This window comes from Gymnoscopelus microlampas (genome assembly GCF_963454915.1).
Source record: "Gymnoscopelus microlampas genome assembly, chromosome: 21".
NCBI lineage: Eukaryota > Metazoa > Chordata > Actinopteri > Myctophiformes > Myctophidae > Gymnoscopelus > Gymnoscopelus microlampas.
Genome location: NC_139958.1, coordinates 42,091,629 through 42,110,536, shown reverse-complemented (window position 1 = coordinate 42,110,536; position 18,908 = coordinate 42,091,629). Strand labels below are relative to the sequence as shown.

Below are 18,908 nucleotides of genomic sequence, written 5' to 3'. Positions count from 1 at the left end.
TTTACACCATGTAATAATAATAATAATAGTACTAATAAAGACAATTAAGAGAACCGTATGTCGGTGTGTGAGGAAAGTTATATGGCCGCGTTCGGGCTGAGGAGCTGATCACGAATCCATTGTCCGATCGTGTTTTCGCCCCCTAGTGGCCGAGATAATAGTGAAAAACTGTTCAAAAAGAGTAAAAACAAAATCGGAAACCAGTTTACGCATCAGCGTGCCGCCCCGAACGCGCTCGTATAACTCTCCTCCTACACGGCCTTACGGTTCTCTTAATTGATAGCTAATTGGTTAGCTTTTCTTGCTTAATATCTCGAATACAATAAGGACTTAGAGTCCAATGTTTGGATATGTTGTTCAGCTCACCGAGACGCACGTGTGGATATGTTGTTTGTTCCTCTACGACAATTTTTTTTTTCTGACTTTGTCTGTCAATATGGGTCAACGTTTTACGCCTCTATGTACCTTCCAACAGTGTCAGAAGCAAACGTTAGAAGTGTCGTAGCGGGACAAACAAGAGATCCACGCGTGCGTCTCGGCGAGCTGTACAATATATCCAAAAGGTGGATTCTAAGAACCTATCGTTATGGAGATATATCGTGTTATAGCGCAAAATAAGTTGAGATTAGACCCCAGCCAATTAAGGAGAACGGTAAGGCCGTGTAGGAGGAGAGTTATATGAGCGCGTTCGGGGCGGCACGCTGATGCGTAAACTGGTTTCCGATTTTGTTTTTACTCTTTTTGAACAGTTTTTCACTATTATCTCGGCCACTAGGGGGCGAAAACACGATCGGACAATGGATTCGTGATCAGCTCCTCAGCCCGAACGCGGCCATATAACTTTCCTCACACACCGACATACGGTTCTCTTAATTGTCTTTATTAGTACTATTATTATTATTATTACATGGTGTAAAGGTCATGCCCTTTATGTACCTACATACCTACCGATGGGATGAGCAAAGTGGAGGACTTACCCTCTTCCAAAAGACTGCAAATTGTAACTGGCCCCTGTAAAAAGTCTAAGCTCATCACCGGAAACCCCAAACTGTTTACAGTACATATCTTTCTGTCTTATTACTACTCGTATATATGATATTTTTGCATATTACTGTATGTCATTGTTTGTCTTTATATGTATGTACTGTATCTATGAATTGAATGTACACGATCTTAATGGAAACAAGCCCTGAGGGCTTATTTGGGTTGTCCATTTGGCATTATGTTGTATACATTTGTGACACTGTGCCTTTTTTTTGCAAACTGTTAATAAAGTATTCAATCAATCAATCACATATAGCACTGAGAAACACTCTGCCTTGTAGCACGGTTGATGAATAACAGTGTCATCAAAGACCTCACTCATTAGGATTTCTCTTGCATGCTGTAGTCTAAATACTGGGGTATTGTCCAAACAAACAGTACTACAATATACTATGTTGAATTAACCCTATTTGTAATGAGGTGTATCTGTCTCTAGAGCAAATCTTAGAACTTCACATATAGGTCTAAGACTTAAATGCAGTATGGTTTTGCAGTAAGTCGCTTTGGATAAAAGTGTCTGCTAAATGACTGTAATCTAATGTTTTAATAAGGGCATTGTTATTCAATCAATCCAATCAAATTCAAAAAGCAGATTTTTTTATTTCACCAAATTGCAGGACAAAGTTAATCGTACAAAGAAAACAATTTAGTGCAAGATACAGGTAAACATGCCAAACCAGATGCAATCTAAATAACATACAGTACTTGTCATTTGTGAACAAACAGTTTAGATAGATAAACATACATGCATACATAACACATTGGACCAAATATTGTGATGGACATAGATTTTCTTTTAAATTTCTCTTTTAACTAAAACATTGCAAAATTAGCCGATGTGCATGCAGAAGAAGTCTCCATAGTATTATGACTACACAATGCATCTGTATCTAAGAATACACAATGAACTATAGTAAGGCTATGATCCTGGCCAAAGGAAAAAAAAAGTCAGTGAGTGACCAGTAATTATAAAGTATCACGATACTTGACCATATGACTAATGTGTCCTGATTACATTAGGAGTGCTTATACTTATTTAGTCCTTATAGAATGCTGTATAATGTGACATGCTTATTGTTATAAAGCATTATGAGTATTTATTAGTTCTTATGACTATAATTATACAGGATTATAAAGAAGATCATATGGCATTATAAGTATGCTAATAATGATTAGATTAGATTAGATGTCTTCATTATCCACAAGGGAAATTTGTTTTGCTCAGATCAATGCATACATTCAAGACAAGACAATACATAAATATACACCACAATTAAAACACCTAGCAAAGTACTTCAATTCTATAAAAGATACAATTCTAAATTTAAAAGAAAGCAATGTCCTCTCCACACTTGTGGAGCACGCAGAATGTGTTTGTGTATGACTTCACGTGTGTGTGCGTCCATGGAATGATTAGCACAGAGTCCATCCAGGTGCCCTGTGTGTGTGCGTGGGGGGGGCTAGCAAGCTAGTCCAGTTCGACCAGGTGAGGTGGATCAGGTGTTAGGGGGTTTGTGTTTATTAAGGGGATGAAACTGGCACTGCCCTTTGCCTTCCTGAATAGAGGCACCATATCTCCTACTTGAGGGCAGGACCTGAAAGGAGGTGCTGAGGTTATGAGTTGCTTCTCTCGCGATCTTCCCTGCTTTCGTCACTGTCCTCTGGTCACAGAGATGCTGACGGGCAGATCACAAAACCCCACAGAGCTTAGACCCCAAGGTGGTCACCCTCCGCAGCTTAGCCTTGTTAGTCTGTGAGAGCCCCCCGTACCAAGCCAGGAAAGAGAACGTAAGGAGGCTTTGTATGTGGCAGGTGTAAAAGCTGTGAAGGATGGGAGGGGCAATATCCATGCGTCTCAGCCTCCGTAGGATGTAGGTCCGCTACTGGCACTTTGCGAAGATGGCCTGTGTGTTGTCGTTAAAGGTCAACCCACTGTCAATAGTGGTCCTACGGTATTTATAACCACTATTGAACGCATTATAGACATGAGATGAATCAATGTTATCTTCACATAGCATAAAATGACTGCAGGTATGTACATGAGGTTAGACATAAGGTGCAAGTCCACATGTGGGAAGGTATAGTCCATTGTCCAGTGCATGCATATGGCCGACTAAAGGTCTAATCCACAATGTATATCAACGAATAGGGGTATAAATAATCCACACGAACGGAGGTAATCCAATATATGGGAAACTGTCTGTAAAAAAAAAGTGTTACAGTATCGCAGGGCACTCAATCCACTTGTCCGGAACCACTCTGCCGGGACTGGGGGAGAAGAGAGGCTCTGCACGTGGAGGGGCTAGGTTCTGTGGATGGCATCCTGGCCGGGCTCCTCCTCCTGGTGCGTCTCACCAGGTCCAGGACCTGAGCGTTGCACCAGACACCCCCACTCCAAACATTTCATTCTGGTGTGATGGTTTCTTGGCCCGTGGTGGTACTGCGGCTTGCTTGAATGGCCCTCCTTAAAGGCCTCACCGTGGATTTGTTGGGCTTCTTCCTCACGGAAGACACAGGCTGGGGCGCCAACCCATACTGCTCCCGGATGCCGTCTACTTTCCGGCTGTCACCCGTCTCTCCGTCTATTCCTATGAGCCACTATAAATAGAATAACAAACAAACAGTATTTAAGGTTAAGGAAGATTAATGGGACACACATAACATATTTATCAGTGAGAACTTACAGACCTTAAATACATTTTGTTTGACTCGGTTCCACAGATAAATATTATGAAAATAGCAGATCTACAAGCTCACAACGCCCCGCGTTACGATGCGTTGTGAACTTGTAGATCGACTATTTTAATAATTGTTGACTTTTTAAAAGTCCTTAATTGTCACTTCACTGTCATCTGGGGACTCCCCCAAAATAATGTGGGGAGCCACAGGTTGAGAACCACTGCCATAGAAGGTCCTCAAACCTCTGAATATTAAAATCTTCAAAGAGAGAAACAGAAGATCAGGAGAGAGTAACCATTTATCAGCACCCCACCTCCCCCCACCAATGGGACCCAGGCAGGATCAATGAGTGGTCTTTATGAGCCCCCTACAACAGGGGTCTTCAACAGGGGGTCCGGGACCCCTAGGGGGTCCTCAGATTTAATACAGGGGGTCCGCCAAATCTCTGTGTGATAGGATCATTGTTTTTACATTAACCACTTGAACCCTAGCGTCCCTATTCTAACTTTAGCCGAAAATAGCAGATCTACAAGCTCACAACGCCTCGCGCTGCGAGGAGTTGTGAGCTTGTAGATCTGCTATTTTTGGCAAAGAGGGAAAAAAAGAGCAGACCAAGTACAGGTATTTGCGGTTTAAGTGGTTAAATGTCTGAAAATACACATTAACATGAATCAAACATCTATGAATAGCTTTCATCTGCAACACAACTGTATGTAATATATAGTGGGGGTCCCTGCTTCATAGCTCTCTCAGTTAGGGGGTCCCTGCTTCATCTCTCTCTCAGTTAAGGGGGTCCTTGGCATGAAAAGGTTGAAGACCCCTGCCCTAACCCCTGAACATAGCTCACTTTCAATGCTGACATTCACCAGTAAAGCCCGTACATCTATGTACAAAACACATGTATATATACATATATAAGGCGCTTACCCGGTCGCCCTAAATGTTAATAAGCCGTCCGGAGTCTCTGTGCAATGTATTAGACCGTAAGTATCAATAAAGAAGTGTTTTAATCCCGTCTGTGGACGATTCTGTTGAAGTTCCCAATGGCGGTAGTGACGGGGCGCATCAGGTCAAAGTCGGAATTACACTCAATGCAAAAGGGAATAAACGAGGGGGGGAATGGCGTTCGGCCACAGACGGGATTAAAACACTTCTTTATTGAAAAATATGCACTAATACATTGCACAAAGACTCCGGACTGCTAGTTAACATGTGGGGCAACCGGGTAAGCACCGTATATGTTGCATTTGTACAGGAGAAGTACGGGATTTACTGGTGCATCGTAGTGCGGCGCGTTGTTTTGGCTTTAGTTGGCTAGCTTAGCAATGTCCGACCAAAACAAGCAGCCTAAACTTAGTCTTTTACTTGTCCAGATCAAACAACTTGCTACATACTAACATGTGAACAATGACGCCATGGCCTATCATTTTGTGGTGTATATTTAACGATGTATATCTTATAAATGCAATGAACGGACACTTACCCTGAGACGAAGTAACAACAGCTGTGTGCACTGCACTCACTGTGCAGAAGTGGTAAATATCCGGTCTAGTCTAGCGGATACGGAAACGTATCCACTAGACCGGATGTAGTGGGCGTAGTCTAGTATGCACCAGGAATTAGCGGTTAAGAGTTAGATAATATATATTTTAATTAGAAATACGTTTAATATGTATGGCAAGTAGGCTATTTCAAGGTTGTGCAGGCCTGATCATCAAAAAAAAACAACTGCATTTAACATTTTAAATTATCTTAAAGCACAATTATTTATTGATCATTATCATTATTATTATTATTATTATTATTACCCTTATTATTATTATTATTATTATTATTATTATTATTATTACTCTTATTAATATTCGGGATATATTAACAGCATCAACAACATTCAAAAAGGTGATTGTGAACCCCAGTGTTAAACATTTGAAATGCTAAAGCACAATTCATTATTGCTAGTTATTATAATAATAATAATAATAATAATAATAATAATAATAATAATAATGATAATGATAGATAGATAGATAGATAGATAGATAGATAGATAGATAAGTAGCCCTGAAACATCATATCATGACAGTCATGACGAAACTTCAACCTGATGTTTGCACTTTTTCCATTTACGGCCCGTACATCTACACAAACGTTTCGATTTCAACTATAAAGTGCTTAACCTATGGCCACGGACGTTCAAATTATGTACGGTCCCTCAAAAATACCCGTATATTCCGTGTTGTTAAATGAAAAGCATTTTAATCCAATTGGCTGCCATTTTCTCACAGAGTTATAAAGTATCAGAGTGCAATACACCTTCCAACCGATAGGGTCAGGTAGTAAAAGCATGAAGAAAATGGCCACCAATCGGATTTAAATGCTTTTTTATTGAACAATACAAAAGATACATGTATGTTTAAGGACCCGTACAGAATTTTAACATCCGTGGCCATTAAGTGAGCACTTTATATTTGAGATTTGAACGTTAATGTAGATGTACCGAGTGTAATGGAAATAACGCAAAAAAAGGCTGAAGTTCAGCCATGACGCCCGTGACGGAATGCGGAAGTAATCTGAAATGACGTCAGGGGCTTGGAAAAGTCAAAGAAATGTCCCGTTCTCAACAAATACTCATCGAAAAATTACCCAAATAATATGGAAATGCTCAAAATATTGTTGTCAGGTTTTTGTGGGTGGTGTGTGCTCTGGTGCATTTCAACCAAGTCTCTTAGCTCACGTTGTGTGTCAGTCCAATGTATTATCAATGGAACGACTAAGAAGGCGCATGCTGCCTTTTGAGGAATTCTATGAATGTCTATGAGTGACCCTGGAAGGCGCATATTATCGTCGGGGGCGGACTTGGACGACACATACTGCCTTCCTGGGGTTCTGGCAAAAAGGCAACATGTGCCTTCTTCGGGGTGAGACTGTGTTGATGATGAATCAATAACAATCAAACCTTCATGAACAAATGTTTTTCTGTAAGTTGTGGACAAAAGTATTGGCACCCTTGCATATTTTAAAAAACACTAAAGTTCTTCCAGAAATTTGGGAATTTCTTTCTTTTTTGGTATCTATGTATGTATTTGGTTTGCAGAGAAACACAACAAAAAACTGGAATAAATACTGAATCGTAGCTCATTCCACATTTAAAAAATGGCACCCTTTTAGAGTTGTAAAAGAAAAATAGAATTTCAAGCGGTTGATTCACCTTGAACTCACCTGTGGTGAATCAAAGGTGACTGGAATCTAATCTAGTAATCACTCATCCAACCAGTTTAAATGGAGTAAAGCCCTCATTCTGCTGTTTTGTGTTACTGCATGACCCACATCAAGCATGGACAACAGAAAGAAAAGCAGAGAATTGTCTGTGAAGGTCAGTGAGAAGATTGTAGCCAAGCATGGACAATCTCAAGGCTACAAGTCCATCTCCAGAGACCTTGATGTCCCTGTGTCCACTGTGCGCAATGTTATCAAGAAGTTTAAGGCAATAAGGCCTATGGTACCGTAGCCAACCAGAGGCCGCAAGAGAAGTACATTGACCAAAGATTGCAGCGAAGCATTGTTCAAATGGTGGAGGAAGGACCTCGGACAACTGCAAAACAGATTCAAGCTGACCTTTGTTCTAACGTATACATCAGTTTGTTTGACCAGGCTGTTTTAATTGTGCTTTGTAAATAAAGTAATCATTTGATTTGATTGAACCTTATTCAAGTTTGGTTGCATGAATTTTAAATAAATTATAAATTATAATTTCTGTTGAAGTTGAGGTCATTGTAACTGACATGATTGACAGCTGTCCTTCTAACTGCTATGATTGACGGCTGTCATTCTAACTGCTATGATTGACAGCTGTCATTCTAACTTGTATGATTGACAGCAGTGGTGGAAGAAGTACTACGAATTGATTGATTGATTGATTGATTGAAATTTTTATTAGGCAAAAGAATGTAAAACAACACAGTTACATTTATAATGCTTTTGTCTAAAAGGTCCGGCCAAAAAAGTCCTTGCGGGCTTGTTTCCATTGGGGTCCTTGAATTAATTTCATAGACATATATAGTAGCAACCAAACAGTTCAAAAATCAACATAAGAATACAGAGGGGAAAAAAATATATACCATTATGTACAAAAAAAGTCATGAGAAAATAATGAAATATATACAAAACAAAACATGATCAAAATAAAATAAAAAGTGTGTACAAAAAAGGGGGAGGGGGGGGGGTCGTCTGTCTACAGGGAAACTGGTACTAGCTCCTCTTTAGGCCTCCAGAAAGATGAGTTTTTAGGGCTGTTTTGAATGAGCCCAGCGAACTGCATTTTTTGAGGGATGGGGTTAGACTATTCCATTCCTTGGTGGCAGTGCTATAGAAGGAGAATTTGCCCATGTTTGTTTTATGGGTGGGTGTTACCAGATTGTTGTTTACGCTCCCTCTAGTTTTGTGACTGTGGGTGTCACTAACTTTTTCGAGGTACTTATACAGATATGCAGGTATAGGGGGCATTTCGGGCAAATCTGCATTTACAATTTTGAAGACCAGTCCCAGAATAGTTTTACTTAAGTAAGTAAGTAACTTAAGTAAAGCATCAATACCACAATGTAGACATTTCTGTTTTGCAAGTCCAGTATTAAGTACAGTACTTGAGTACATGTACTTAATACTTAGTTACTTTACATCACTGCACTCCAGTAATCATTCATTCATTCTTTTGAACATTTTATTGTGAAGGCAGATGCAATAGTTGTTCTGTGATAGCTGTTGAGTGTGTTCCCGATATATTATAATTTGAGACTCGAGTTATAATATAGCGAGACCTCTTCGTCGTGAGGAGAGCTCAACGTCGGCACTCATCGCCTCACTCTTAAAATACCAGCAGGACAGCAGTCTCGCTGGGTTGCTACCTGGTTTGTGTCCCCCTCCCAGAAAGAAAAGAAATCATCATCATCACTGCATCAAAAGTAATCATCAACAAACTATACTATAAAAACTGGTCAAACATTGGCCAAATTGTCAAATAATATAAGAAAGAGGCAAAAAATGTGAAAACAGCCGATCTACAAGTTCACAACGACTTGCAATGTGAGCTTGTAGATCTGCTATTTTCACAATATGTATCTGTGGAACCAAGTCAAACTAATTGTAATGCCTCAACTCCTACATTCCAAGTGCTTACCAGGGTGGGGGGTCCCCAGTTCAAATATGACTTTGGGGGGTCGTGGCCTGAAAAGCTGCAAGCTTGTACATCTGCTATTTTTGAAAATATTTATATTATGTTTGGAACATTTTGTTAAACATTAGTTTTGAATTTTCTTAACATAAATCTTCTCTTCTGGGGATCCCTGGCACAAAATATTTTCAGATGTGGGTCCGTGGCCAAATACACATCAATTTGGGGGTCCTTGACACAAAAGGGTTTGAGAACCACTGGGCTAGAGTTCAGCCACCTCAAAACCAAGCTCCAGAAATGACCAGTAGATGGTGGTATTGAGCAGCGGTGGAAAGTAACTAAGACAAGTAGCCTACATTTTGTATCAAGTACTGTACTTACTGTAGGTACACCTTTTTTTTAGGTACTTTTGACACAACACATTTTAAATTTTGGTACTATTTTGATGCCAATACTTTTGTACTTTTATTCAAGTAATTGAATTGAAGTAATAATTCTCAATACAGGCCTTTATATGATTGTAAATGAGCACTTTTATATTGCGGTATTGCTACGCCTATCAGATTTTGTGCCAGGGACCCCCATACAAGATTTCCAGTCCAATTTTTTATCTCTCAAATATTTTATAGATCTTTTTGGAAAAAAGCAGCTCAACAAGGTCACACTTTGCTCGGGACCCCCTAGAACCCCACAATCACAAGGACCCCATAAACTGGGGACCCCCCACCCCGACAAGCATTTGGAATTGTAGGCATTACATGTAGTTAGACTCGGTTCCACAGATAAATCTTGTGAAAATAGCCAATCTACAAGCTCACAACGCCTCGCAACACGAGGCGTTGTGAGCTTGTAGATTGGCTATTTTAATTTTTGTTTGCCTCTTTCTTATATTATTTGATAATTTGGCCAATTTTGACCATTTCTTATAGTATAGTTTGTTGATTACTTTTAATGCAGTTATAGTCTTTTTTTTCTTTTAGGTATTAAAAAGGCCTTAAATTCTCATTTTACTGTTATCTGTGGATCCCCCCAAAAAATATGTGGGGTCCCAACCGACACGTTGAGAACCACGGTCCGTATGCTCTATGCACAGCAGCCATATTGGGAATGAATTGGGCCCCTTCCTTCACAGGTGTTATGATATTCATTAAGGCTCTGTTCCATTTAGTGTGGCATAGTGGTTGTCTTATTTTCAAGGACCCCCATAACTCTGAGAGTCCATTTGGTTCCATTTGTACACTCTCAGAGTTACACACCCACCATAAGGGGCCATTTGGGAACCAAAATGGAGTGTTTCTAGTGAGCCAACATGCAGATATCAGCACCCTGACCAGAATGGAACAGAGCCTTCATTAGTATCATTGGTAAAACCTGTGAAGGAAGTAAGAAGAGGCCCAATTTCTTTCCAATATGGCTGCTGTGCATAGAGCCTATTAAGGGACTCCCTGGTCTAGAGGGTGTGTTCCCATCCAGACACCCCTGAATGAAAACACACGCACAATTAACTTAATCAACCAATTGCCTTCAGCTGCTCACCTGTCAACACGATTGATTGAATACTTTATTAACACGTTTGCAAATAGTACAGTGGACAGTGGTACAATCAATAATACAATGGTGCTAAAAGGATAACCCCAAAAGCCCTATATGAGCTTGTTTCCATTGTGGAAACCATTGTGGATTGTGGACGACCGCTGCAGTGAACAGAACCTTTATTTTGTTCTATTTTACAAGAGAGACCTGTTGACCAAGGTTGCAAAACACATTCAAATGCAATATAATATGCAACATTATGTGAACATAAAAATCCACAATAAAACATAAAAGCTATCCAAGCATTAGGCCTCTCAAGGAAAATAAATAATAATCTTGTTCTAGGTTTTCAATAATGTTGAAATTATTATTATTAGCCTATTATTATTATTATTATTATTATTATTATTATTATTATTATTATTATTATTATTATTATTATTATCATTACCCTTATTATTATTATTATTATTATTATTATTATTATTATTATTATTATTATTATTATTATTATTATTATTATTATAATTATTATTATTATTATTATTCATTGTAAGGCTATGTAATGCCCAGTATGCCTTTAAACCCGTACTTCGCCGTACGACCGTGTGGCGCAGCCAGATCTACAATCTCAAAGCGACGCGGTTTGAGCTTGTAGGCTGTTTCTTTTTTTTTCTTGGCACGCGACACCGTCGTACGGCCGGAGTCTATAAAAGCCCACGTTGTGGGCGGGTCTGTGGGTGGGGCTACGGGTGAACTCTCTCCAAGAACCAGACGCTGCTTTGGAACTTAGTTCACAGACAGAAAAAGTTCCACATGATGAGGACGGAGGAGAGTTTCTCTGAAGAGCTTCTTCAATAACAACAAACACCTTTTAAAACATTTTCCGGAGACGTTTAAACCGAAGCAGTGACGTGGAAACATGCGCTCGCGTCACCGCCGACCGATATCGATCCATATCTAGATCGATCGTGTCTTTTTTTTGGCTGCTTTTTGAGGTGCAAAATAGTGAAATTTCAACCGTTATATCTACGCTACTTTGAGATGAGAACAACCGGACGGCAGGTGCGTTGAACGACTTTTTATTTGGAACAGTAATGTTCTCGTTTAGTTTTTTTTTTTTTTTTTTTACTTTCTGGTTTGTTTGTGTCAAACCATGGATCCAAGACGGTCATCTGTCATCACAGTCATGGATGAACTACAGCATAGTGTTTGCTTTTTCTCCCTTTTTGGCCCGTACATCTACAGAAACGTTTAGAATTCAACTATAAAGTAATTACCCTATGGCCATGGATGTTGCAATTATGTACGGGCCCTCAGAAGTACCCGTATATTACGTATTGTTCAATAAAAAGCATTTTAATCCGAATGGTGGCCATTTTCTCATAGAGTTATAAGGTATCAAAGATGCAATACACCTACCTACCGATAGGGTCTCGCAGTTGAAAACGTGGAGAAAATATGAAGAAAATGGCCACCGATCGGATTAAAATGCCTTTTTCACGAACAATACGGATGATACGGGTACTTTTGAGGGCCCGTACATAATTGTAACATCCGTGGCCATGGGATAAGCACTTTATATTTGAAATCTGAACGTTTATGTAGATGTACGGGCCAAAAAGGGAGGAAGTGCAAACACCAGGTTGAAGTTCATCCACGACTGTCATATAACATATGACAGTCATGACTCATGCATCAGGGCTATGTAAACGTATTTATTACTCAAAAACGTGTTTTGTGTTGTCGTTCTTCTTAGGTGTTTTGTTGTGATATAAACCTATGAGATCCCCCCCCCGGCCATGGAGGAGAAAGGGAGATGTTCTCAGAGGGTTGGTGGAAGCCAGCAGCAGCAGAGAAGCAAGTCTGCATGCTTGATGATGGACACCTTGTGTGAGGGAGAGGCTGTTATCAATGATGATGGTGCTGATTCCATCATGAACTTCTCTAAGGGGTCTGAAGGTCCAAAGCAGCAGCAGAGAAGCAAGTCTGCATGCTTGATGATGGACACTTTATCTGAGGGAGAGGCTGTTATCAATGATGAGTCCATCATGAACTTCTCCAAGGGGTTTGAAGGTCTAAACGCGTCAAGGGGACATCATGACGAGACCACCAGCTCTGGAGATGATGAGGACGAGTCCCACCAAACGGTAACGTAAACTAAATCATGAAGGGATTCCTAACTATAGTGAGTGTAATTGAATGAGTGTAGGGCAGGGTCTTCAACCGGGGGTCCTCAGAGTTGCTACAGGGGGTCCGCCAAATCTGTGTGTGATAAGATCATTGTTTTTTTTTACCTTAACCACTTGAACCCGAGCATCCCTATTCTAAGGACAACTTTAGCCGAAAATAGCCGATCTACAGTGTGAGCTTGTAGATCTGCTATTTTTGGCAAAGAGGGGAAAAAAAGAGCAGACCAAGTACAGAGTGAAAGTTTACTAAGTATTGAAGGTTTAAGTCGTTAATGTCTGAAAATACACATTAACATGAATCCAACATCTATGAAAATCTGCAACCCAATTTTATGTAATATACAGTGGGGGTCCCTGCTTCATCTCTCTCTCAGTTAGGAGGTTCTTGGCCTGAAAACATTGAAGACCCCTGTAAGCTAAATGTAATATCATGAGTGGAAACACGGGGTGAGAGTGGTTGTTCGCAGTGTCATTGTCATTCAAAAGTCTCAGCTCAATCGGCTAGGGCTCTATGACTTTTTAGTTGGTTGCACTGGTGTGCCTTGATCTGTCATAGGGGAGACCGGGGTCAAAAGTAACACTTTTTACATTGTCCTTCATAATTCACACAGACTACTTGACATGTACTACGGTAGTCATCTTTTGATATAAGACATACATATGTGCCCTAATTAATAATACCAGGCATTTATATATTTTCACTAATAAGGACAAGACTAAAATATTACTTTATAATTGTTGTAACACTGTAAAACCTATTTAATTTAGGTGCACCCCCCCAAGGAACCCTGAGGGTTCCCTGAACCCCACTATGAGAACCATTGTGCTAAATGTAAGGTGCACTAGGGTGCAACCAAAATGTTAGTTGCACCGGACAAAGTTTTGGGTGCGTGTACTGTGGGAACCGTGTGTGTGTGTAGTAGCCTATACGCAACGCACATAATTACCAGTTATGTCGGAGTGAATACTCTATTATTATTTAAGCCAGTTAGGCCTACACGTAATATTCCAAGTAAAGCTGACATGGCAGGTTTATTTGTATTGCACGTTTCAACAAGGCAATTCAAAGTGCTTTGGTTTACATACAACTTCAAGAGAGAAAACAAAAACACAAATGAAAAGAAGTGGAAACAATTTCAGAAAAGTCTGCCAGGCCGGGTTTGTCTATCCAGGGCCTGCAAATGTTTGAAGGCAGTTATAGGCAATTGGAATGGTGTATGAGAAATCTGAATGATAGATCTTGATCACATGACTATCGGAGATAATATCTATCGATTTCTGTGAGTTTTGGACAAAAGTTGTAGGAGTTTTAGCAAAAAAGCGTGTTTTGAAGAAAACGCAAAATGGCGGGAAATATAGTCGGCACAAACAAACGGGCCTATATGGGGAGTTACATCATGAATTTAGGGAAACCAATGATTTTCATTGTACGACCTTCAGTTCAATTGTTATTTGCCAAAACATTGCCGTAGATTAGCTGGTGACGGACGGACTAACAGGGGAAAAAACAAAAGAGAGAAAAAGAAGAGAAAAATTATAGTCCCTAAAAAAAAAAGAATGGAAAAAGCGTCAATAAAAGGCAGCAATAAGCTGTCAATGTATTTGTAAACACAGTGAGTGGATTTCCTGGCTACCTCACTGAGCTAATAATTAACCTTTTATCACGCAGACCATGCGGCTTATGACTTCTGGCTTTGAAGGTTTGCAAGTGTAATCAAGTTACTGTAAAGTTATGCTGTGCTTTACAGCTGCAGTGTCTGGCAGAAACCTTGTATCTCCATATTTTTAATGCACCGAAGTAGCAAAAATAGCCGATCTACAAGCTCTACACGCGTTGCATCGCGACACGTGAAGAGCTTGTAGATCGGCTATTTTTGAAAACTTTTGAAAGTGGAACTGGTTAAGTTTGTCTGTGGGTTTTTTGAACCAATGACAAGTATCGACAAGAGCTTACAACTAAATACTAAATAAATTGGATCCATAGGAACACAGGTTCTTTTTTGTCCATTTCCTGAAAAGTAACTGCTCCGGTACATACGAGCTTTCCACAGCGGACAGCGAGGTTATGCTGGCTGTACAGCTGCCTTCAGTGTCACATTCAAATGACAGTGACAGTGCTCGAGTCACGTGACACTACTTGTGTGTATGTGTGTGATGTCAGCCGGCAACAAGAAGTCACTCGACTCTGCCATGTTTTCCGGCAGGTTCTTAAGGTTTAGTCAGAGAATGTCTGACCGGCAGCGTTTCAAACTGCAGGTGAGAAATACAAGTGGTAGGAAAGAATAGGGGAGATATTACTCTGATACCATTCCTCACTTTTAATTAGTTAAAGGGAGACTAGGTAACTTTGAGCCTAAATGAAAAACATTATTTTTGCATTTTTTCCCAGCTATCAGCCACTATAAAATTACGCAGGTGTGTTTTCCTGCAGAAAGACACTTCCCTCTGGCTGTACTTTGGTTTTGTTCCACTGTGTATGTTGACATTCCACTGTTTATATTGACATTCATCCCTTGCAGGGACAGAAAAGTGTGTGGGGGGAGAGGGGAGGGGGGGCGGGTGGGTGGGGGCTCGGCCGGAGCGGGGGTTGTGCATTGAGTTGATTGATAGAGCCATAAAATTTGATAGGGCAATCACTTTGATACCTGTCAGAGAGGGGAGGGGGGAGGGGGAACGTGTGTGTACAAACAGAGATCTGCGAAGTTACCTAGTATCCCTTTAAAGCCACAGTATGTAACTGTGTTTACATAACAAAAAAATGTGACCCATCATTTCCCTCTATACCAGCAGGTATCAGCCACTGGAGTAGTGTGGTGGTGTTGACCTGCAGAAACACATTGCCCTCTCGCTGTATTTGGGCGTTTTCACTGTTTGTTTTGGTAGACGTTTTGGGGCAACCAAAAACAAACAGTGAAAAAAACACCGAAATACAGCGGAAATACAGTGTTTCTGCAGGTAAACACCACCACACTACTCCAGTGCCTCATAACTGCTGGTATACAACAAGCTTGTAGATCAGCTATTTTCAAATAGCAGATGTATATGATGATACTATGTAAATAGCCGAGGCTCATGTGGCCTATTAGTCGCTTCTTTTGGTCTTGTTTTCATGGACCTGGTTGCTTGTTTCTCTCGCAAAATCAGACGACGCCTGCTTTCAGTCGTAGCTCAGGATTAGACATTTCAACGGTTGCGTAGGGCATTGGTTCTCAAAGTGGGGTCCGGGGACCCCCAGGGGTCCTTGGTGGGGTACCAGGGGGTCCCCAGCTAAATGATGGATAGTTAGGAACCAAATGGACCCTTATGGGTCTGTAAAGGTTGTTACACACCGGCGAATATAGCGAATATACGCAAAATTCGGACTCGTTCCAAATAATTAAAAGACGCTTTTTCGCTTCGCTTTTTCGCTCCATGTACGGAGCCATTGACTTTATAAGGTTTTAAAAAAAAACGCATTATTCGCACGAAAAAATCGCCCCGGTGTGTAAGGACCTTAACTCTGAGAGTGTACAAATGGAACCAAATGGACCATTTGGTTCCATTTGTACACTCTCAGAGTTAAATGAACATTGATTTTACAATATAAACCGGGGTCCCAGAGATGGAAATGCCATTAAATGGGGGTCCGTAGCCTAACGGATGTCAAACTGGGGGTCCTTGTAATTAAAATGGCTGACAATCACTGCTAGAGCCGTAAAAATCTTCTCTTATGGGGGTCATATCTGGCATATCTTTTCAATTGGGGGTCCGTGGGCTAATAAGTGTCAATTTTGGGGGTCCTTGACATGAAAAAGTGTGAGAACCACTGGCGTAGGGGACCCGGGTTTGAGTCCCGCGTAGGTCATAAAAGTTACGCATTGGTGCTTTTTAAAGATTTGATTGGACGTACTCACACTGGTCCCAGTGAGGTGCAATCAAGCTCATTAGTGTTCTGATTGATTGATTGAATAGTTTATTAGTCAGAAATGTAAACAGCATGAGGTACAGTCAGACATTTAGGCTCAAAGGACAACACAAAAAAGACACACATCATCAACACATAATAAAACACTATGTACAAAAAAAAATATGTTGGCAGTGAATGTCACCTCCGTTCTATGGGAAATAAATAGTTTACAGTAGCTCCCCCTGTGGTCTCCTGAAAGATGGATTCTCCTGAAAGATGGATTCTCCTGATAGATGGATTTTCAGGCCTATTTTGATAGAATCCAGTGATCCACATTTTGTTAAGGGATGGTGTCAGGGTATTCGACATTTTGGTGTCGGAGTAGTAGAATGAGAATTGTCCCATGTTACTTTGTTCTATAGATGGGTGATATCAGATCGTTGTCACTCCTTCTAGTATTGTGGGTGATTTTGGTGACTTTGGAGAAATAGTTAGTCAGGTATTAGGGTATTGAGGGCATTGAGGGCAATGTCCCAATGCCTCATGATGGTAATCAGTCTTAAAGGAGTAGTTCACTCAAAAAAAGTACTTATTTTCTATCAATTACACCCCATGAAGCCTTGTATTCATGGACATTTTTGGGGATTTCTTTTGGGTGAACTACTCCTTTAACACTTTGGTTAGAGTGTTGACTTCACCCACACTCTGAGCGAGTTCACTCCTCCAACATAAACTTTGGGACCGCCTGTTTGGTCCCTGGGAGCCAGTTGGGGCAGTAGTGGTTATCTGAGGCTTTGGCTAGAGATGTGCCTAATGAATAAACTAATTCACAGTGGTGTAAAGTAACTAAGTACATTGACTCAAGTACTGTACTTAAGTACAGTTTTGAGGTATTTTTTTTACTTTACTGGAGTATTTCGAATGATCTATACTTTTCCTTCTACTCCACTTGTACTTTTACTCCACTACAATTATTTGAACACTTTAGTTACTAGTTACTTTGCAGATATACATTAGTACGTTATGAAACATAATTAACCACAACATTAACCACTTGAGCCCTATTTTATACATAGGCTATTTGAAAATAGCCAATCTACAAGCTCTCAACGCGTCGCGATCTGCTATTTTCAAAATAATTTGTACTTTTACTTTTGGTACTTTAAGTACATTTTGATACCAATACTTTTGTACTTTTACTCAAGTACATTTTTAATTCCGGACTTTTACATGTAACAGAGTACTTCGACATTGCAGTATTGATACTTTTACTTAAGCAAAACATTTGAGTACTTTTTACACCACTGCTAATTAGGGATGTCCGATATTATCGGCCTCCCGATATTATCGGCCGATATTAGCATAAAAATTGATATCGGGAAAATATCGGTATCGGTTTTTGAAAATGTTTTTTTTTTTTTTTGCTTTATAAATAAGTTACAGGAGTTCTTACTGTATATGGTGTGTGTGATATGAAATTTGAGCTTACCCTAATCACAATAATCCCCGCATATATCGGTATCGGTTGATATCGGTATCGGTAATTAAGAGTTGGACAATATCGGTATATCGGTTATCGGTAAAAAAGCCAATATCGGACAACCCTACTGCTAATTCATAAAGCACATCAGTAACAACAACAACACAGAGAAGCAACGACTGACCATCTTGATAATGCATTCGTATTAATAATGGCTTTCATATTGTCCTGTGTCCTGAGGTTCATTGAGTAGTCATCAGCACAAATTATCGTCTTTCAAGTTGCACTTGAAAAAGACCATGGTTTGGAACAAGTGTGTATTATTTTCATTTGGAGATGTGATAATTAGAATAATTAGTTTTTTTTTCCCATTATGTAAGTGACGTGTCAATGAGCTGTTGGTTTGAATGAATGAGCAGTGAACAAGGAGAGACTGCTTTCATCTTCTAATTGTATGCCCCAGACAAATGGAACAGACTCCAGGACTCTCTGGAAACTGGATCAATGGGGTCTATGCACAGAAGCCATATTGGGAATGAATTGGGCCCCTTCCTTAGTTCCTTCACAGGTGTTACCAATAATACTAATTAAGGCTCTGTTCCATTTAGTGTGCCATAGTGGTTGTCTTATTTTCAAGGACCCCCATAACTCTGAGAGTGTACTAATGCACTAATTTCTAACTAATGCACAATTTCAGCACCCTGACCAGAATGGAACAGAGCCTTCATTAGTATCATTGGTAACACCTGTGAAGGAAGTAAGAAGAGGCCCAATTTATTTTCAATATGGCTGCTGTGCATAGAGCCTATTGGTCTGGTACTACTTGAGGATGCATTACATAGGGACTGCACCTGCTTTGTGTAGCTCTTATGTGTCTGCATTATGATGTTTTTTTGTTTCATTTAGGGCTGTCACAATTACAAATTG

At 40.1% G+C, this 18,908-nt stretch overlaps 1 protein-coding gene across 1 annotated transcript in view; it reads left to right on the top strand.

The window, feature by feature from the left end:
- Positions 1-11,256: 11,256 nt before the first annotated feature.
- The window catches only part of mast4 (microtubule associated serine/threonine kinase family member 4), a 191,674-nt gene continuing 184,022 nt past the window's right edge, over positions 11,257-18,908 (top strand). The window contains exons 1-2 of the mRNA XM_084047845.1: positions 11,257-11,488; positions 12,183-12,573. Of these exons, the coding sequence (XP_083903971.1) occupies positions 12,226-12,573 (348 nt within the window). The 5' untranslated portion in view covers positions 11,257-11,488; positions 12,183-12,225. The remainder of the gene's footprint in view (positions 11,489-12,182; positions 12,574-18,908) is intronic.